Consider the following 22,504-nt stretch of genomic DNA (forward strand, 5'->3'; position numbering starts at 1 on the left):
GACTTTCTGACTACCATTAGGATTGAAAGTGGGAGAGAGAGAAAACAATTTAGAGAGACCTTAGTCTCATGTTGTTATCTCATAATGTTATGTGTGTGCGTTGGGGCCTTTGTGTGTGTTATGTCTGCACGCCCGCCCTTGACTGTACGAGAGTGTGTGTGTTTCTCAGCCTGCACTCCTCAGCTCTTATATTTCTCTGTGACTAATAAACCATAGTGTGTTACTCTTAAAGATCTTAAAGTGTGAATCCAACCAGTCCTGTGAATTTTCAATAAAATTACATTACTCATACTAGGTCTCCCTCGTGTTTATTTCATGTCATTTTTATCCACAACAATATTTTAAGTAGGGCTCAAACCTAAGATGGAGACTGAGATGGTCATTGCAAAACATTGATTTATTTTTTTTGGACCACTTCTGTATTGGTTCGAATGTACGTTCAGGGTCATAATTGATCTCTGCCCAAAGATGGTTGTGGAGAACCGAAAGATCAGTTTCAGAATGTACTTTTAGACACCACCTTCATAAGAACAAGATGTTTGGAAGCACAAAATGCAGGACTGGAACGTCACCAAGCACCAGTGGAACCATGTTGTGTTCAGACAACCACTTCTTGACTGTGCACACAATCGCTGTTGTTTTGCTGCTGTGGTATACAGGTTGTGGAGATCGATGTCATCAATTCCACTCAGGATGCACTAGTAATATTTTCAGGTTCTGTCATTCAGAGATATTGCTAGTGCAATATCTCATAAATGAGTGGTTAAATGTTTGTAGGATTTATATGGAAGTATCATTGTAACCAGCAGATAAACTGATTCGATTTTGGAGTTGATCCAAACAGGTTCAAGATCCCATCAAGGTCAAATGTCTGTTTTTCTTCAATAGCTTCCATCCTGCTTGAAGTATATTTAAAGGGTAACAAGAAGGATTAGACTTGTGGTGGAGGCATCCCCGTCGACGCCGTAGGCATAGAGTTCTACTTGTTACTCCAAAAATCAGATCTGATTGTTCATCAATACATGCATTTATTCAGTTGACTTCATTATTAGGGATGCACATATCCAGTACTGAGTATTGGTATCAAACCAATATTGGTCTCAAATGATGGATCTGTAGATGTAACGTGTGTGATTTGGACAGTTTTCTTCTTTTTATGCAAATTCAGGTCGCATAGGATCATTACTAAGTAAAACACAATGCCGGCAAACCAACCGTCTTCACAACTTTTGTGATTAATAAAGTGTAAGATGATCAGCATTGGCAGGCACTCAGAGCTCTGATATGGGTATTATGACTTAAATATAAAACAGCATCAAAGAATGGATTATCCAAAATGAGAGATTCATGGTTTAGCTGTTTGAAAAATCTGTTTAAAATCAAAATCTATCTGAACATCGTGTTCACACTTGATTTGCTTAATTTTTTTCTAATGTTCAGTTATGACATCAAATAAAGCATTTACGCTCCTAACACAGTGCTGACTGTTGTTGCATCTTAATGACTAGCACATGATATTGACTCAATTACTGTAGTAAGCTCACGGTTATTATGTTGTCTATAGCCAATACTAACACAGATTGGACTTCTATTACTGAAGGATTGAATCTCTGATAAATATACTACACTGGTATATATACAAACTGGAATATGACAGGATGCAGACAATAACAAAAATAGACTGCTTTAATTTGCAATATAAACGGACATATTATATATAAACAGTGCATTTCAGAAACGGGACATTCTCATTTCTGGTTCAGTACGTTAGAAGAGATCATGGCTTTTGCTGCTTCCAGTCCATTAGGCTAGATGTCCTGTCTAAGATCTGTCCTACATCACAGAATGATGCAAAGCCTAGAGGATTCCTGGAAACAGAGAGGCACCGAATCTTCTGGCAGCTTTGGGATTCCATCCAGGACTTTGAGATTTGGCAAATAGGAGAACACACTGTGGAAGGACAAAAAATCAAAATCAAAGTCACATTCACTGAGTCAGATTATATTATTAACTCAGTTTGAAAGGAACCATTTGAGAAAAAAATTAAATGTACACAAAGCCGGCCTTTGACCCAAAGCTAGCCAACACATGTTTGGGGTGTCTGAAGTTTGCTTTTGAGTTTTGCACTGGAGCTACAAGACAAGTAAAGGAAGCTTTTAGCCTACAGTTTAATTTGAATAATACTGTAGAGTTTAATCTGTATATTTCAATTTTTGATTTAATTCGGACTTATGCTATTTCTGTGAAAATAAAACTGTTAATGTAATGCCAATGCAAAATGGTATAACAGAGTTAAATAAGGCCTCTTGAGGTAAGTATGCGAAAGTATTTAAGCATGTTATGAGCTTCCCTTCTACCACAATCCTGTTAAATTCTCAAATCTATTTGGTCAGAAGGCATTCCTGTATAATTTTCTATAACAGCAGCTCAGACAGAAGTTCTGGCTGCAAGGCAAACCCTAGGTTTATACATTACATGGCCAAAAGTTTGTAGACACCTGACCATCACACCCATATGTGCTTGTTTAGCATCGCATTCCAGGTTTAGTTACACTTTGCTATTATAATAACCTCCACTCTTCTCCACTCTTCAGCTATAAGAGCATTAGTTAGATCAAGTAGTGATGTGGGTGAGGAGGTCTGGGGTGCAGTCTGTGTTCCAGTTCATCCCAAAGGTGTTCAGAGGGGTTGAGTTCAGGACTCTGTGCAGGCTTGTGTGGAGTTCTTCCACCCCAACCTTGACAAACCATGTCTTCATGGATCTCACTTAGTGCACAGCGGCATAGTCATGCTGGAACAGATTTATAAGGTGGCGCAGTAATGCACAACATGACGAAATTTAAAAAGCAAACATAAGTTAACAACACAACGGAATCGAGCCACAACACAATGGAAATGCACCCGGCCACTTGGGGCAGTGTCTGCATGGAAAAGAACAGATATTTCTGGTGTCATCCACCACTGGAGAAATCGTTATGGGCGAAATTTCCGGTATATAGTGGAAGTGACCGTAATAGCAGATGTCGGCTGGAGTATGATTCACAGTGCTTTTGTTAGATTACTACTGTTTACTTTGTTTTTTCCACGTTAGCTTTTATTTCATGTTGTAGTATACTGTAACTGTCTGGATTGTGAAAATGTCATTGCAGAGTTCTGAGAGAACTTGTGCTGTTCGCTGCTGCGCTAACAATCAGGCTAAGCTAAACCAATGGCTGAAACAAGAGCGTTATGAACATTAGCACATTTGTAGGAGGAACGTATCCGTCAGTGATGAGCTCAGTGAAGTTTTCATAGTCTACAAAAAAAAGAGGACAAACATAGCTGAAGAATCTAAACTTAAAGAACTCCTCCAAAAATTCTGCATGTGGGATCATTTCACTTAGTTGCCATTATTATTAACTAACACTTGTATGACTCCCAGTACAAACATAGACATGTATGGTGAAAGCTCCACATCACAACACCCCATTTTCCTATTACAGCTTGCCACAGCGTGATTTAGTCCTTACTTACACCAGTGCAAACTAAAGACTCAAAACTTCTGACATTAAATGTGTGAGGAAACAGGATCATTGTGTACAACTACAAAAGTAGACAAATTAACAAGAGTTCCCTATCTCTTTCTCTTACCGTGAGCGGTAGTCCTCCAAGAACTCACAAGGGTTATGTTTGAGTGTGAGTGTGTGCAGCGGTGTGTGTTCCAGCAGCTTCAGCTCTGCCAGACTCCTGATGTTGTTCTCGGACACACACAGGTGTTCAATTGCAGGGATCTTTGGCAGCTGAGCGAGAGACTTCAAGTGATTTTGGTGCAGGTTCAGGCTTTTACATCTACAGAAGACAAAATAATCACTGATATTTAGTGTGGGCAAAAGTAGGCAGTATATGTTTTCATTCAAATCCATTTTTCTTTCTTGTGTTCTATCTTTATTTACCTCTTGCTATATATTTTTATTTGTTCTCCCTCTCTTCTTACTTCCTACATTTCTCTTTCATATTTTCTGATTTCCTTCATTTTTCCTTACTTAATTTATTCTTACTTTTCTCTTTACTCTCTTCTTCTTCTACTACTACTAATTCTATTTTTCTCCTTTATAAATGTCACCTTTCCATAATTTCTTTCCATGTATTTTTCTTTTTTCATTCAGTTATCCCCATATTATTAATTCTGAATCATTTTTTGCACTGAACCCATTTAGTTATGGGTTATTGCTTTATGCTGTTGTACTCTTTGCACTATATGTAGATATACACTATCCCCCTGCTGAATGGCTGACTGAGTTAACCACACACACAAACATATGCTGCATTTGACTAGAAGTCATAACTCGTGATTTCCAAACACTGACTCGGAAAAAAAACAAAGAAAACAGACCCTCAACTCAGTGTTCCTATTCGGGAACTCAGGATGGTATCTTCAACTCCAAGTTCCTCCAGCAAATGACATCAAATTAACATGACTGCACAGAATCAGTAGTAAACAAAGTAGCACTTCCTACCTTTAAAGGAGTTATGCTGTATATACACAAGTATTTGCTTTAAATATTAGCTTGTTAAATCTATAACACTGACTATACAAATAGTTGTTATGAGGAGGAAAATATACATCACTCATCACAGTTAGCTTGAATACATGGAGGTATTCAAGCACCGACCTCCCACTTCTGAAGTGAGTTGAGTGTACACGCACACATACCTTGGCAGGCGGATGGAACTGAGGTCACACAGTGCATTGTCCACTAGCTGCAGGCGCTCCACTCGGATTAGCCTTCTCAGGATTCGCCTGAAATTTTCTAGCTGAAACGCATCTCCCAGATCTTGGTAGGACAAATTCAGTTCCTACAGACAAATCAAACTGAACTGAACTTTATTCACCCCTCATAGGAGAACTGGCTAACAGTCATGTTTAGTTTAAACAAAAAAAAAGCAGCAGAAACAATCTCATAATAATACACTAATTCAGTGAAAAGAGAAAGTAAACATACATAAAACAGAGTACATATACTGTAAATTATGTGTTTTACTATGTCAAATATTGAACACGGCTGTTCACATGTTGGAGAACTTCTTACGCTTTATTTTAATGTTTGGGCAAGTCATCAATATACAAAACAGAAGAATCAATACAGCAAGACACATTCAGTCCAAATACGCATTGCTACTCATTACTCATCAGCAAATGTGCATAGGATGAACATTTGTCTTTCTCTCTTTTTTCTCTCTTTCTTTCTAACTCATGAGCTGTGCAACTAAAATGTATACGGTAATAGTGGTGTGTGTGTGTGTGTGTGTGTGTTATATGAGTCATATGATTTCAAACCAGGTAGATATTACCCCAATTTTGTTTTCTCAGTCAAAGACCTGAGCGAGTTCATTAGAATGATTGTTTTTATAAAAAATGATAACAGATAAGGCTGTGTACTCTCAGTTATCAATGGACTCTACTCACATAATAATGAAACAGAAATTAGATCGCACTAGGACATCCAGTAGTATTGAATGATATGTGAAATGTGTAATACTTTAGGCCATTTTAGGCTAGGGTTGGTGTTTGGGCTGTTCAGCTGCAATGACATCGCACATTGAATATCACCCTCTTGGAAAAAGTGATGATGTAAGCATGCTGCAGATGGATGTGCTACATGGAGATATGGAGGGAATAAAACTCTTGTTTGTCTGTGCATGTCACCTAACATTTTCATCATACTTTTCTAAAAATAGCCTAGCAGCTATTCAGCTACCATTAATTTTTCATACCATCCCAACACTAATACAGACCTGCCAACCCTGAAGAGGAATAATGCATAGTCCATGTAAGGGGAAGGGGAGAAAACAGTAAAAACAATAGAGTACATTTTTGATATTTAACTGATTTATTAGCCACTGATCACTTTTGGCATTTTATTGAGTAATAACATCCACCCATCCATTTCTGTACTGCTTAAGCTACACAGGGTCATGGGGAGCCTGGAGCCTATTCCAGGGAACTCGGTGCACAAGGCGGGGGACACTGTGGACAGGGTGCCAACCCATCACAGGGCACAATCACACAGAAGGATCTGGGGAGATTCTGTATGGAGGAATGGTCTCCAATCCCTTGCCATGTATTCTCCAACCTCATCAGGCATTATAGGAGAATACTCAGAGCTGTACTCTTGGCAAAGGGAGTTAGCACAAAGTATTAACTAAAAGGGTGCCAATAACTGTTGCACACCTATATTTATTTAACAAAGAGAGATATATATATATATATATATGTGTGTGTGTGTGTGTGTGTGTGTGTGTGTGTGTGTCTGTCTGTGTGTGTGAGAGAGAGAGAGAATGTTGAACATCTCACCGTACAGTTCTCCCAATTCTCCTGTAGCCTGTCCTCCCATGTTTGCTCATCATCTTCTCTCCTCTTCCTGCTATTCTTGCTAAAGATCTGCCTGTTGCTAGGAGCACTGTCATCTTCTACAGGTCCTGTTTGATAAGGTCATAGACCGGTCTCACAATATCAATCAAATTAAAATTTAATTTGTCGCACACACACACACACACACACACACACACACACACACACACACACTACAATGTATAGTGAAATGCTATTTATATAACGTATCGGACTGTATTATACTGTATGTTAAATTTAATATGTGTATTGCTTTTAACTTCATGAACAGCACAGAACAATATTTATATTTCTAAGAGTGAAGAGAAAATGAAAATGTGTGGCAAGTTGAGAAAATCCTTGCCATAGTGACATTTTGCCATTTTCTTCTATGTAGAGTTCTAAGCTTTCCAGACCTGAAACATCTCTCTCTTTTGTACGCATCATAACCAGAACTTTATAGCATTGTAAAGTCTGCTTAACCACAAATGAAAGGAGAAAATAGCATTTAAAGATTCCAGTTCCACTGAAGGCACCAACACATTGATTGTCTAAAAGCAACTGCTATTTGTGTGTTATTCCTTCATTATTTCACTTGCAGATAAAAGGTCTACAGTTGATTTCAAGTGAGACATTTGTATTTGGAATCTGCTGCTGTTAACTCTCAGTAAGAAGTCTAAAGAGCTGTCACTGCCAGTCATGGAAGCCATCATTACGCCAAAAAATTCTAAACAAACCCATCAGAGAGATAGCTGAGCAAAAACTTAGCTGTGGCCGAAGGAAAAAAAAGAATGCACTGGTGAGTGCAAGAACACTAAAAGGCCCAGAATACCATGAAAATCAACTGTGGTAGATGACAGAAGAATTCTTTCCCTAATGAAAACAGTTGGCCAGCCAGATCAAGAACAGGGTTTACCACAAGATGTAGACCATAGGTAAGCCTCAAAAACAGGAATGCCAAATTATATTTTGCCAAAAATATCTAAATAGCCCGTACAGTTCTGGAATAACATCTTATGAACAGATGAGACAAACATTATCTTGTACAAGAACGATGGGAAGAGAAGAGAATGGAAAAGGGAAGGAACTGCTCATGTTCTGAAGCATACCACCTCATCTTATGGTGTGGGCATGTGTGGCTGCCAATGTAACTGGTTCCCTTGTATTTATTGATGATACGACCACTAACAAAAGCAACAGGATGAATTCTGAAGTGTATATGGTTATATTATCTGCTCAGATATAGCCATATGCTTCAACACCCATTGGACGGTGCTTCACACTGCAGATGGATAATGACCTGAATCATACTTCAAAAGCAATCAAAGACTTTTTAAGACAAAGAAGTGGAATGTTCTGCAGTGACCTGAGCTGACCTGACAGTGACCTGAACTGACCTGACAGTGACCTGAACTGACCTGACCAATCATTTGACCTGAATCCAGTTGAGCATGCGTTTCTCTTGTTGAAGGCAAAACGCCCCAAGAACAAGCAGGAACTGAAGACAGCTGCAGTAAAAGCCTGGCAGAGCATCCCCAGGGAAGAAATCCAGCGTTTGGTGATGTCTGAGTATTCTACACTTCAGCCAGTCATTGACTGCAAATGATTTGTCAGTGTCCAAATATTAATATTTAGAAGGGTTAGAGACCTTACCCTCTCTGACTCGCGGACAGGACAGCTGGTCTCCACGAACATCGGTTTCCTTGAGCTGATACCATGAGGTGAACCGGAATCGACTGGATGGCAGCTGAATTAAATCAAATGAAATAAAAACAGAAAATGACAGTAAGCACAGAAAGGAGTGAAATCTTAATAACACAATGTGCTTGAATACTGTTTGTAGTGTGCCCGCGCTGACTAATCTCCTTGAAGACTTATTTTATACTGTCCAGGGTGTATATGACTTGATGCAGCTGCTATGTACACTCTCAGTGCATTTATATTTAATGTTCTTGTAAGCTGTGTCTGGTATCTTTACTAACTGTATAAATACAGTGTTAATGGATAAGGGAGTGTTATGAAAAGGGATTGTAAAGAAGGGCGATTCAGCCTGTCAATTTCCTGCCTTTGATTATTAATGATAAAATGGTCATACCCTGGGTGAACCCATTCTAGGGAAGGATCACCTTCACATTCACAGTGAGTGTGTATTCATGGATCATTTGTGTCCGGTAACCTGATCCACATGGATTACCCTTTACACTAACCCTTACTGTAGCATGACACTGTACACAAACTAAACAAACGTGCACAAGGGCTCTTCGAGAATCATTAAATAGTCAACTACAACTAAATATGTGCTTTTACACATTATATTTTCACCAGAAATAAAATGGTAAAAAAAAAGGCAATTGTTTTACACTTTGATACTCTCTCCATTCTTTAACTTTTTCACTATTCACTCTTGTGGTATTCACAACTTTGGAGGTCAAAGATTTCTGAGAGCTCTGAAATGTGATGCAATCGTGATCTTCCTTAATATTCCAAATCCATGAAAATTCAGCTTACAGTCTATATGTTTATGCCACAGTGCTGGTGAATTCTCAAATCAGAAGGTGTGGATTTAATTTGTACAACAGCAGCTCTGACAGTAGTTCCAGCTGTAACATTAATTACAGGTTCATATTGATATGCTCATTCTAATATGTTACAGTGGGGGAAATAAGTATTGGACACGTCAACATTTTTTTCAATAAATATATTTCCCATGAGGGTATTCACATGAAATTTTCGCCAGACATCAATATTAACTCAAGAAATCCGGAAATATAAAGAATTCACATCATTAAAGTCCATAAATAAAGTGTAATAATGTGGAATGACACAGGAAAAAAGTATTGAACATGCTAAGAAAAAGCAGTTCTCCAAGGTAAGGAAAGGCAAGGAGCCAGCTGAAATCCATAAGTAATTATACCCCCTATCTGTTCCAATTAATATCAGATGGGTTAGTAAATTAATGGTCTATAAAAAGGCTTTTCTTTACCAAGCTGTTGCACAAGAAACATCTCATGATGGGTAAAAGCAAGGAGCTCTCCCAAGACTTTCAGAACCTTATTGTTGCAAAACATATTGATGGAATTGGATACAGATGTATTTCAAAACTTCTGAATCCTCCAGTATGCACCATTGGGGCCATTATACACAAGTGGAAGCAACATCATGCCGTCATCAACTGGCCACCCACACGAGCTGCTCACAAGATTTCTGACCAGGAAGTCAGAAGAATAGTCAGAAGAGTAGCCCAAGAGCCAAGGACCACTCAGAAAGAGCTCCAGAAACACTTGGAGGCAGTAGGTGCCATCGTCACAGAGAAAACAATAGGCAATGCACTCCACTGCTCACGCTCACCCCACAAGACTCCATTACTAAATAAAAGGCATGTGGAAGCTCGTTTAAAGTTTGCTACAACTCGTTTGGGCAAGCCTATGAAACACTGGGAGAGTGTAGTCTGGTCAGACGAGAGCAAAATTGAACTTTTTGGCTGTCATTCTACACACCATGTTTGGAGAAGAAGTGGCACTGCACATCACCCTAAAAACACCATACCAACAGTGAAGTTTGGAGGTGGAAGGATCATGGTGTGGGGATGTTTTTCATCACATGGTACTGGCAGACTTCATATAATTATAGGAACGATGAATGGAGCCCTTTACCGGGAGATTCTTGAGAAGAATCTGCTGCCATCCACCAGGATGATGAAGATGAGACATGGATGGACCTTCCAGCAGGACAATGATCCAAAACATACAGCAAAGGAAACTTTCAATTGGTTTCAGTGAAAAAAAAATCAAGGTGTTGGAATGGCCCAGTCAATCACCTGGCTTGAATCCAATTGAACAAGATTTAAAGACAATATGTTTAGAAGAATGGGCCAAAATCACACCTGAATACTGCGGCCGATTAATTTCTTCATACAGGAAGTGTCTTGAAGCTGTCATTACAAACATAGGCTTCTCCACTGAGTATTAAATAAATTTCAGTTAGCGTGTTCAATACTTTTTTCCTGTGTCATTCCGCTTTATTACACATAACTTTATTTATGGACTTTAATGTTGTGAATTCTTTATATTTCCAGATTTTTTGAGTTAATACTGATGTCTGGTGAAAATTTCATGTGAATAGCCTCATTGGAAATATATTTATTGAAAAAATGTCGATGCATTCAATACTTATTTCCTCCACTGTACCGTTTCTATAGTAACAGCCCATTCCCAGGGACTTGTATGCCAGATGCCCTATGTAATCTAAGCCTAATAATATTTAATATTAGGATTGTTGCCTAATGATAACAGATAATGGAAGTAAAGGTGTCATTATTTAACAAAGAAAAATGTATAATAAATGATGTGGTGAAGTTATCTGTAAGAAGACATGTATTTAACATTTATGGAAGGTGTCTTGTGTGTCAGGCTTTGTAACAACATGGGAGAGAAATCTGGATATCCAGTAAGGTCCTGTCATGTTTCCACTGTCACTGTGATTTTACATTGTTCATATAAAAGCCATTAACTAGTTGTCTATTAGCTAGCTTGTTCTAAGTGTCCATATTTACAATATATATAAAAGTAGAGCTCTCACAACTGGGCAAATGTAACAACTTTTTTCTCTCTCTTTTCTTGTGTCAAAAGCAAAAATTCTGCAAGTTCTAACACACCACTGGGTTCTGGATTGTTCAGACTATACAAGCTTTCTAACAAATGATTTGAGCTGCATCACTTGGACTAAAATGTTGTGTGTGAATGGTATGAGTCATCTAAACACAGAAATACTCATCTAGAGAATCTAAGAATAAACCATTTAGTGACTGATTAGAGGGCTCAGTTACATGTTGGATAAGTATCATAGTAGCTGATAAAAACACAATGACATTTAACAAGCAATATTTTATGCAGTCCCAATGTGTAGTAGCTTACTGGAGTGGCGACGATGCCGGAGTCTGTTGTGTGCTCCACTGAGAGAGGAGTGTGTGTATAACTGAGTTCAGAGTAATGGGAAGAGTGCGATTTGGGGAAACTGCCACTGCTGGTGTTCACTCCTGATGAACTGAATTGGTGGAGAAAAGAAATATAGCCGAATATGAGTAGGACAACTGAGCAAACATAACACCATTTTTTTTTCTCTCAAATGCTAATTTTTCACTTTAATGCAACCTGAAAAATATGTGATGAATTTCTTGCAATTATACTTTCAACTGTATTAATGAAGGGCTATTTTAAAACTATTTTAACTAGGGATGTTAAGCAGTGTTGCCAGATTAGTGACTTTGTTGCTAGATTTGGTGATTTTATTTTTTTTTTAAAAAAAAGATTTTTGACAAATGTAGACTTACTGAGCAGGCGTTAGTGACTGTGCTGCACTCGATGTCGCTCACCAGCACATTTTACAGCTGTTGGTTATACGAGTTATGAGGTTCAGTGTGTAAAGTTGCACTTCTCACTGACCAATCACTGATCACCACTGTACCCAAAGACCAATCACTGATCACCATTGTACCCAACAACCAATCACTGATCCCCATTGTTCCCAATGGCCGATCACTGATCCCCATTTTTCCCAACAACCAATCATTGATCGCCACTGTTCGCAACGACCAATCACTGATCACCAGTTTGCAGCAACTAATCATTTATCACCACTGTACCCAACAACCAATCATTGATCCCCACTGTTGCCAATGACCGATCACTGATCACCATTGTTCCCAACAACCAATCACTGATCACCATTGTACCCAACAACCGAACACTTATCACCATTGTTCCCAATGACCAATCACTTATCACCATTGTTCCCAATGACGATCACTTATCACCATTGTTCCCAATGGCCGATAACTGATCACCACTGTTTGCAGCAACCGATCACTGATCACCATTATTCCCAACAACTGATCACCATTGTTCCCAACGACCAATCACTGATCACTATTTTTCTCAATGACCAATCATTGATCCCCATTGTTCCCAATCACTGATAACCATTGTACCGAACAACCAATCACTGATCACCATTATTCCCAACAACTGATCACCATTGTTCCCAACGACCAATCACTGATCACTATTTTTCTCAATGACCAATCACTGCTCACCATTGTTCCCAGTGGCCAATCACGATCACCATTGCACTCAATGACCAATTACTGATCCCCAGTATTTCCAATGAACAATCACTGATCACCGTTGTTTTGATTGTGTCTCCAGTGAGCACTTGTGGAAGGGCGTTGCACACATTTATCTAGATACAGTATCCCACAAAAGTGAGTACACCCCTCACATTTTCGTAAATATTTGATTATATCTTTTCATGTGACAACACTGAAGAAATGACACTTTGCTACAATGTAAAGTAGTGAGTGTACAGCTTGTATAACAGTGTAAATTTGCTGTCCCCTCAAAATAACTCAACACACAGCCATTAATGTCTAAACTGCTGGCAACAAAAGTGAGTAAACCCCTAAGTGAAAATGTCCAAATTGGGCCCAATTAGCCATTTTCCCTCCCCGGTGTCATGTGACTTGTTAGTGTTACAAGATCTCAGGTGTGAATGGGGAGCAGGTGTGTTAAATTTGGTGTCATCGCTCTCAGACTCCCTCATACTGGTCACTGGAAGTTCTACATGGCACCTCATGGCGAAGAACTCTCTGAGGATCTGAAAAAAAGAATTGTTGCTCTACATAAAGATGGCCTAGGCTATAAGAAGATTGCCAAGACCCTGACACTGAGCTGCAGCACGGTGGCCAAGACCATACAGTGGTTTAACAGGACAGGTTTCACTCAGAACAGGCCTCGCCATGGTCGACCAAAGAAGTTGAGTGCACGTGCTCAGCGTCATATCCAGAGGTTGTCTTTGGGAAATAGACGTATGAGTGCTGCCAGCATTGCTGCAGAGGTTGAATGGGTGGGGGGTCAGCCTGTCAGTGCTCAGACCATACGCCGCACACTGCATCAAATTGGTCTGCATGGCTGTCGTCCCAGAAGGAAGCCTCTTCTAAAGATGATGCACAAGAAAGCCCGCAAACAGTTTGCTGAAGACAAGCAGACTAAGGACATGGATTAGTGGAACCATGTCCTGTGGTCTGATGAGACCAAGATAAACTTATTTGGTTCAGATGGCGTCAAGCGTGTGTGGTGGCAACCAGGTGAGGAGTATAAAGACAAGTGTGTCTTACCTACAGTCAAGCATGGTGGTGGGAGTGTCATGGTCTGGGGCTGCATGAGTGCTGCCGGCACTGGGGAGCTACAGTTCATTGAGGGAACCATGAATGCAAACATGTACTGTGACATACTGAAGCAGAGCATGATCCCAGCATGTATTCCAGCGTGATAATGACCCCAAACACACCTCCAAGACGACCACTGCCTTGCTAAAGAAGCTGAGGGTGAAGGTGATGGACTGGCCAAGCATGTCTCCAGACCTAAACCCTATTGAGCATCTGTGGGGCATCCTCAAACAGAAGGTGGAGGAGCACAAGGTCTCTAACATCTACCAGCTCCGTGATGTCGTCATGGAGGAGTGGAAGAGGACTCCAGTGGCAACCTGTGAAGCTCTGGTGAACTCCATGCCCAAGAGGGTTAAGCCAGTGCTGGAAAATAATGGTGGCCACACAAAATATTGACACTTTGGGCCCAATTTGGACATTTTCACTTAGGGGTGTACTCACTTTTGTTGCCAGCGGTTTAGACATCAATGCTGTGTGTTGAGTTATTTTGAGGGGACAGCAAATTTACACTGTTATACAAGCTGTACACTCACTACTTTACATTGTAGCAAAGTGTCATTTCTTCAGTGTTGTCACATGAAAAGATATAATCAAATATTTACAAAAATGTGAGGGGTGTACTCACTTTTGTGAGATACTGTACATGAGACTCCTATCTTATGTGTGGGCTATTTCAAAAGTTTCGATCATGTGGTCTGCTAATGATGTCATGGTCCGGGCCAAAACTCCTGTGTGTTTCTCCGTGTTTCCCTGTTTTTCTCCCTTCCTCTTGTTTCCAGTGGGCGGCTGTGGTTCAGGTGGTAGAGCAGGATGTCCACTAATTGTAGGGTTGGCAGTATGATTCCTGGCCCACATGACTCCACATGCCGATGTGTCCTTGGGCAAGATACTGAACCCCAAGTTGCTCCCGATGGCAAGTTAGCACCTTGCACGGCAGCTCTACTACCATTGGTGTGCGAGTGTGTGTGTGAATGGGTGAATGAGACACCGTGTAAAGCGCTTTGGATAAAAGCGCTATATAAGTGCGCCATTTACCATTTACCATTCCAGTGTTTTCTCTCCCTCTCATTTCTGTTTGTGTGTGTGTCTGGGCATAACGCTCCACTTCGCGCCTCTCCCTGTTGGAATCACTGAACACATGTGTTCCTCCTCAGCCCACCGATCAGCAGAGTATATAAACCTCGGTTCTCCAGCCACTCACCGCCAGATTGTTCCGGCTTCCAGTGCGGGAACTTTACATTCAGTGTTTGTTCATCCACTTATTCCGTCATATTCTCAGTGTGTGTTCCAGGATCACGTCTTCCCCAGCCTGCTTGCCTGCTTACTTCCTGCTACACCCAGCCCTACTCCAATTATTATTACTTTTCTAATAAAACTTTGCTATATTCTAATATTTACTATTCTGATAAAACTCTATTCTAACATTTAATATTTTATATTCAAATAAAACTCTATTTTAATATTTACTATAATGATAAATGCAATTCTATTCTAATATTTCATATTTTCTTTTGTGATAAAACTCTGTCCTATTCTAATATGTAATATCTCCTACTCTGAGAACACTTAATTCTCTTCTTTTCTGTTCTAAGTGTCTTTAGAAAATCATCCATCTTCATGTAACATGTTTGGATATGCAAATGATAATGATGATTCATTAAATAAACACCGTAGTCAACAATGTCCTCTGGTGACTTCTAGCAACTTTTTGAGCATACATTAACTTCCCCCAGAAAAGAGTTGGCATCACTGTCTGTAAAGTGGTTAATATTCTGTATGTTAGTGATAGACACTTCCGAAATAAAATAAACTATAATTTAAGTAATGAATCAAATAAATGAATCAAAGAATACATGCATGAATGAAATTAAATGGTCTTGCTACAGCTTGTAACCCTATTTGCGGTGTTAATTTTTACTTCAGAGTGATAATTCATGAATAACTGTAAATGCAGGGATGAAGTTGGCATCTTGAAGACCTGATGTTTCCAATCCTTGTCTGTAAAGCAAATATTTCCTCTTGGAGATAATAAATGAATAAATTCTTAACAGCTACATAACCTATAGTAATTATAACTTGGTAACCATTAATTTCAATGTATGCAGTGTGCAACTCAGTGTGCAGGATCTTCAGCAGGGTTTTGGCATGTGGCTTTGAGCATCAGGTTTAATCTCTGTGTAACAGGACGCCACTAGATTGAAATTCTGAGCTCCTTCTTTAAGGTTTAGGTTACCCTGACCTCTGACCCCTTCACCTGATTAAAACCGTATAACCCATACTAGCAATAAGACAGGTGCCATTATTTCGTAATAGATGTGTCGCTTAATTAAATACAACATCAATTTATTCCTACAAAATGCCACCCTTTTCACTTATAGATAAATCTCATAAACTTTACCAAATACTTTAGCCACAATAGCTGGCTAAGTGAAATGGACACTAACGCTCTAAAAAAAAAAAACAAAGGCAGAAAATTATCCCAAAACACACAAGAATTAAATGACTTACCTTTCGGACATGTCCGCCAGTCGTAGTGAATCCCTTTGGCATTTAAAACGCGGAGAAAAGCTTTGTTTAACGCGAGGAGTGTTTGCTTTCCCATTGGAACTGAATAGCTGCTCAAACCGCGAAATGGCGACTGGAGCGTGTTCCCGTTGCTAGGCGACTGTTCTTTCTGCGCGTTCACGAGATTCGGGTCATAGCTGGATAGTGACCCCGGCTGCGCGTGCTAGATTACCTGCTATAGTAGAATATGGTAGTATGGTGTATTATGGGTGCTTCTCCTCCACATTCTAACTAACTAGCTAATAAATAAATAAATAAATAAATAAATAAATAATTCTACTCCCTAAACAATTTCTCTAATTATTTAGAATCACAAATTTGGAAAACAAAGAAACAGCTTTTTGTATTGTTTTTGTTTTTCCTGGCACACACTAAACTATGGAATAATTTTTCCACATAAAATTATTATTCAATATTGACTCGTTTTTACTGGGTTCTATGTTAACCGCACAAAGTCTAAAAATGTTCACAAATCCTTCTAAGTGAAAAACAACACAAATCTGCCCACTGTTAAACAGCATAAACAGAGTCGACTAAAATAGACTCTTCTATGGTGAAGATGTACAGGCTGCTCTGGTACCTTATTCTATTTTTGTAAAAGATATTATTTCAAAAATATATAAACTTTTTTTAGTGCTCTGATTTCTTCTGTTTTTGTGTATATCTCATACTAAATTGCATCAGAAATTAAAACCAAATCTAAGATAAAACAAAGGCAATCTGAGTAAACACAAAACACAGTTTTTAAATGATAATGTTTATTTATTGAAGCAAAAAAAGTTATCCAATACCAACTGGGCCTGTGTGAAAATGTATTTGTCCCCGTAGTTACTAAATCTATGAAACTGCATTCATAATGGGGTTCAGCTCGACTAGACACAACCAGGCCTGATTACTGCAAACCCTGTTCAATCAAATCAACACTTAAATGGAACTTTTTTCCTAAAGGTGAATGTCCGGTCTTCAGTCCATAAATTGAAACTCAAGCGCATCTGGATTATGCAGCAAGACAATGATCCAAACACAGGAGTAAGTCCTAGTCCTAGAAGTAAGTGAAAGACTGATCTCCAGTTATCAGAAGTGTTTGGTTGCAGTAACTGCTGCTAAAGGTGGCACAATCAGACTTTATGTTTAAGGGGGCATTTGGTTTTTCACATTGGTGATAGGTGTTGGATAAGTTTCCCTGCTTCAATAAAAAAAATTAAATAAAAACTGTATTGTGTGTTTACTCAGTTGCCTTTGTTTTATGTTGTATTTTGATTGAAGATCTAAAACTATTTAGTATGAGATATACACAAAAACAGAAGAAATCAGGAAAAAGCACATTTGAAAAAGCAAATACTTTTCCACAGCATGTACACACACATACATATCATATACGGTACACCTATGATGCAAATCCAGATCATTCATTAATTTTAGCACCCATATGAATTTGAAATGATGAAAGACAAGCAAAAGAGAAAAACTAGACCATCACCATCAAAACATCTGAAACTTGATTTAGATCAAATGATCAAATGAAAATTTAAATATACTTTGTGTATATCAATTTCTAAAAAGCAATCTGTCTCTCTATTGCGTTCACAATAACACCCAGGTAACCTGTAGGGTATAAGAAATTTAATTAAGCGACTGATTAATTTTTAGAAACAAATTGTATGCATACTCAATTTTGAGCTTCAAAAGTTCATACACCCAAAGCAAGATTTTAGATTGCTCTTTTGCAAACCTAGAAATCCCATTTCAGTTCAAAATTCAATTTCAGATGGTATTGTTGATTGCTTGCTTGCTTGCTTGATTGATTGATCCAATCATTCATTCATCTTTACTAACCACTTTATCCTGATCAGGGTCACTGTGAATCCAGAGTCTATCTGGGAACACTGAGTACATTACAGGAATACACACTGGATGGGATGTCATTCGCATACACACACACATTCACACTGAACCAGGGCCGTGTTCAATAAACCTTGTGCACATGGTTCCTTATAACCTGTCCCTGAGTCCTCCGTTGCACCAGGATTCATTTCTATGGTAACATGAATTTAATAGTAAAGAAACGTTGTAAGAGATTAAACATATTGTTATATTCTAGCTATGATCTTGTAATAGAAAGATTTTTAGTGACGCTGGGTCCTGCATTTTCCTGATGTTTTGCAAAATGATATTAGAACAGCATGACATGCTTTTAAACTATTGTGTTCTGGTCAGTTCAAGACACTGAGGTCAAAACGACTAATCTAACATCTTACTAAGACTGTGTGCATGGCTCAGTTCCCTAATAAATATCAAAGAGCAATAAATAAAGAACAACAGCAATCTTGTTAGTATTAGATGATGTTCCGGTTCTTTTGGAGGTGAAAATAATAAGGTGTGTTATTTAAAAAATGACTGGTGTTTTGAAGCAGAAAGGTGATGTTGGTGGTGTCCCATCTCCTGCTTCTCTTATTTCTACTCCCAACTGTACACACAGCTGCTGTTAGGAGGAACCCAGAGCATGTGAAAGGCTTTGGGGTATATGTATTTATCAGTATTATTTACATTGATAATCACTTAGAAAAAGAGACAATAGATTAAGAGTCGTAAAAGAGAAAAAGAATTGTATTGCTATAGAATATACATTCAGCTCCATTGCTCAATAACTTGATTGACAAAAGTGAGTACACCCCTAAGTAAAAATGTCCAAATTGGACCCAATTAGCCATTTTCCCTCCCTGGTGTCACGTGACTTGTTAGTGTTACAAGGTCTCAGGTGTGAATGGGGAGCAGGTGTGTTAAATTTGGTGTCATCGCTCTCACACTCCCTCATACTGGTCACTGGAAGTTCAACATGGCACCTCATGGCAAAGAACTCTCTGAGGATCTGAAAAAAAGAATTGTTGCTCTACATAAAGATGGCCTAGGCTATAAGAAGATTGCCAAGACCCTGACACTGTGCTGCAGCACGGTGGCCAAGACCATACAGCGGTTTAACAGGACAGGTTCCACTCAGAACAGGCCTCGCCATGGTCGACCAAAGAAGTTGAGTGCACGTGCTCAGCGTCATATCCAGAGGTTGTCTTTGGGAAATAGACGTATGAGTGCTGCCAGCATTGCTGCAGAGGTTGAAGGGGTGGAGGGTTCAGCCTGTCAGTGCTCAGACCATACGCCACACACTGTATCACATTGGTCTGCATGGCTGTCGTCCCAGAAGGAAGTCTCTTCTAAAGATGATGCACAAGAAAGCCCACAAACAATTTGCTGGAGACAAGCCGACTAAGGACATGGATTACTGGAACCATGTCCTGTGGTCTGATGAGTCCAAGATAAACTTATTTGGTTCAGATGGTGTCAAGCGTGTGTGGCGGCAACCAGGTGAGGAGTACAAAGACAAGTGTGTCTTGCCTACAGTCAAGCATGGTGGTGGGAGTGTCATGGTCTGGGGCTGCATGAGTGCTGCCGGCACTGGGGAGCTACAGTTCATTGAGGGAACCATGAATGCAAACATGTACTGTGACATACTGAAGCAGAGCATGATCCCAGCATGTATTCCAGCATGCTAACAACTCCAAACACACCTCCAAGATGACCACTACCTTGCTTTAGAAGCTGAGGGTGAAGGTGATGGACTGGCCAAGCATGTCTCCAGACCTAAACCCTATTGAGCATCTGTGGGGCATCCTCAAACGGAAGGTGGAGTAGCACAAGGTCTCTAACATCCACTAGCTCCGTGATGTCGTCATGGAGGAGTGGAAGAGGGCTCCAGTGGCAACCTGTGAAACTCTGGTGAACTCCATGCCCAAGTGGGTTAAAGCAGTGCTGGAAAATAATGCTGGCCACACAAAATATTGACACTTTGGGCCCAATTTGGACATTTTCACAGCGGTTTAGACATTAATGGCTGTGTGTTGAGTTATTTTGAGGGGACAGCAAATTTACACTGTTACACAAGCTGTACACTCACTACTTTACATTGTAGCAAAGTGTCATTTCTTCAGTGTTGTCACATTAAAAGATATATTCAAATATTTACAAAAATGTGAGGGGTGTACTCACTTTTGTGAGATACTGTATGTAGATATTAGAGATGCACCGATGTATAGCCTGTATATCGATGACTACCGAGTAACGGCCGATAAAGGCTATTTTCCTGCTATTGACCATCGGCCGATAGTTTAAAAACATTCGATGATCAGGGCCGATTATGTCCTGTCACTCAAAAGAGGGCAGGAAAACACATAGATTATGTACGGTGTGTAAAGATGATGTCTCTTGTGTGGAATGATGACAAAACTGCAGTTTGTAATCTCTGCACCGCTAAAATTCGCGGCATCGACTCAAATTTTTCCTCCCGCACTACTCGCACGCTGCTCGCGCTCAATTAAAGGGCCAGTACACTGTTGAAAGATTTAAATGAAGATGAGTGACAAAAAAGTAGTATATATTGCACAGAAATTTTTTTTTAGAGTAGTATGTTTCATATGCAGTTAATGTTAATATGAGTTAATATCATCCAAAAAAAAGGTTTATATTAGGCCTATATATTACCAGTTTGATGTTCAATGATGAAGTAGAAATGCTTTTGTTTGTGGTGAGTGTGAGACTATCAGGAGGTTTGTTAGAATTCAGTCAATGTAAATATGAATTAATAACATTCCATAAGTTAAGAAATCTTACTTTAATCTTCAGAATTTAGTTCATGTGTTAAAGTTAATTAGAGTAATGTGTTTTCTGTTTATGAGACCAGTTACTGTGAAACAACTTGTTGAAATGGAGAGAATAAAGTTTTTATTTGCATTTCCTTCAGAAATGCGGAATTAATTATTATTAATTTAAAAGAAGGTATAAAAGTCAGAACTATCGGTATCGGTTATCGGTATCAGCTGATATCACTCGGAATAATTGGTTATTGGTATCGGCTGAGAAATTTAGTATCGGTGCATCTTTAATAGATATAGTCCTGTCCTGTCTCTGCCCCTGTTATTTTATTGGTTCTTTCCTAATGTCTCAGCTGTTCTGTGTTATGCCCTTTGATTCATTTGCATATTTAAACCTCCTGTGTCTTTGTTCTGGGCGAAGTATTGTTTTTGTGTTTTGCCGCCAGTGCATTACCAAACCTTTGTTCTGTGTTCTCGTTTCCTGTTCTTTGACCTTGTTCCCACTTTCTCGGTTTTCATGTTCTGCCTTTGCCCTGTCTACCCTGTTTGCTGATTGCTTTACCCATGCCTGTTTTTGACCACGATTTTGTCTTCACATTTTGGATTTGTCTGCCTGTCTCTTTAAATGAAAGTTTTAACTGCGTTTGCATCCATCTCAACCCTGTTTAAATGTTAAAATACTTTGCCTACAACATGGATGCAGCAAGAGAGCGAAAGGAACGTCACGCCTGACTCTTTATGCCGGCGTTGACTCTGTGCGATTTCCCTAGTGGCTTGACCTGGATGTTCCGGCTCCTCTCAGAGGGCTTTGAAAGGGCTTTGAAAGCCCTCTGAAGGGATTTTTCCTCCAGTGGCAATTTTATTTTGAGAGCCTGGTGAACTCCAAGTCGAAGAAGAGATAGTGGCTAATGTTCATGTTATTCCGGCTTGCCGGCACGGCTCACCAATAGACAGAGCTCCTGATCGCCACAGGAAAACTAGGCCCAGGGAGTGTAGCGGAGTTCATCTGCCTCATGAGGGTGATCTATGGAAGACTGACTTTCATATCAATTTATAAAAAAATTTGGGGAGGGCCAGTCTGACAGACGAACCTGAGAGGCCGTTCACCAACTACTATGACAAGGCCGACAGGGTGGCCTCCACAGCCCAGCCAATGGTCGATGTGGCGACCTCATCTCCAGAGCTCCAGCCTCAGATCAACAAGGTAGTCCCCCCTGCAGAGCTCCAGCCAGAGGTCAACATGGCAACCTCAGCTCCAGAGCTTCAGCCTGAGATCCACGAGGTGGTCTCCCCTGCAGAGCTCCAGCTGGAGGTCAATGTGGCCACCTCATCTCCAGAGCTCCAGCTGGAGGTCAACGCAACGGATTCCCAAGCCATGCTCATGCCTGAAGCTGACATGATGGCCTCCCAAGCCATGTTCCAGTCAGAGGCCGTCTCGTCAGCCTCTGGCTGGAACATGGCTTGGTGGGCTTTCTTGTCGGCCTCTGGCCGGAACACATCTTGGTGTTATGTCTCGTCATAATTCAGGAAATCGCTATGAAAATAGTGACACATTTGTAAATGCAACTAACCATAATTAGAGCAATAATTAAGACAACTTATGGTGTAAGGAATCTTCCTGGAAGAGGCTGCAAGTGTATTTTGCTCTCATACACATTGAGATGGACAATGATTAGATTTTATCAAAGGACCAAAGTTGGAGAGT

The 22,504-nt window shown here is 39.7% G+C and overlaps 1 protein-coding gene across 8 annotated transcripts; it reads right to left on the bottom strand.

Annotated features, from left to right (window-relative positions):
* Window positions 1-1,661: 1,661 nt before the first annotated feature.
* Window positions 1,662-16,674, bottom strand: LOC128606887 (protein tilB homolog). 8 transcript variants are annotated; one of them, XM_053623412.1, is made up of 9 exons: window positions 16,100-16,672; window positions 11,699-11,755; window positions 11,283-11,412; window positions 8,023-8,116; window positions 7,788-7,890; window positions 6,334-6,458; window positions 4,693-4,835; window positions 3,630-3,827; window positions 1,662-1,950 (listed from the first exon to the last, which is right to left on the bottom strand). In XM_053623412.1, the coding sequence occupies exons 4-9, from the start codon at window positions 8,062-8,064 to the stop codon at window positions 1,839-1,841; spliced, it is 723 nt and encodes a 240-aa protein (XP_053479387.1). In that variant the 5' UTR covers window positions 8,065-8,116; window positions 11,283-11,412; window positions 11,699-11,755; window positions 16,100-16,672; the 3' UTR covers window positions 1,662-1,838. The 8 variants fall into 8 exon arrangements, 5 of the variants coding, with proteins under 5 accessions (XP_053479387.1, XP_053479388.1, XP_053479386.1 ...); XM_053623413.1 differs by lacking the exon at window positions 16,100-16,672 and adding an exon at window positions 12,461-14,180; XR_008385761.1 differs by lacking the exons at window positions 7,788-7,890; window positions 11,699-11,755 and adding exons at window positions 2,054-2,132; window positions 2,571-3,294 and having other exon boundaries at window positions 1,882-1,950; window positions 16,100-16,666.
* Between the last annotated feature and the right edge of the window lie 5,830 nt (window positions 16,675-22,504).

Source organism: Ictalurus furcatus, chromosome 4 (assembly GCF_023375685.1).
Source record: "Ictalurus furcatus strain D&B chromosome 4, Billie_1.0, whole genome shotgun sequence".
Taxonomy (NCBI): domain Eukaryota; kingdom Metazoa; phylum Chordata; class Actinopteri; order Siluriformes; family Ictaluridae; genus Ictalurus; species Ictalurus furcatus.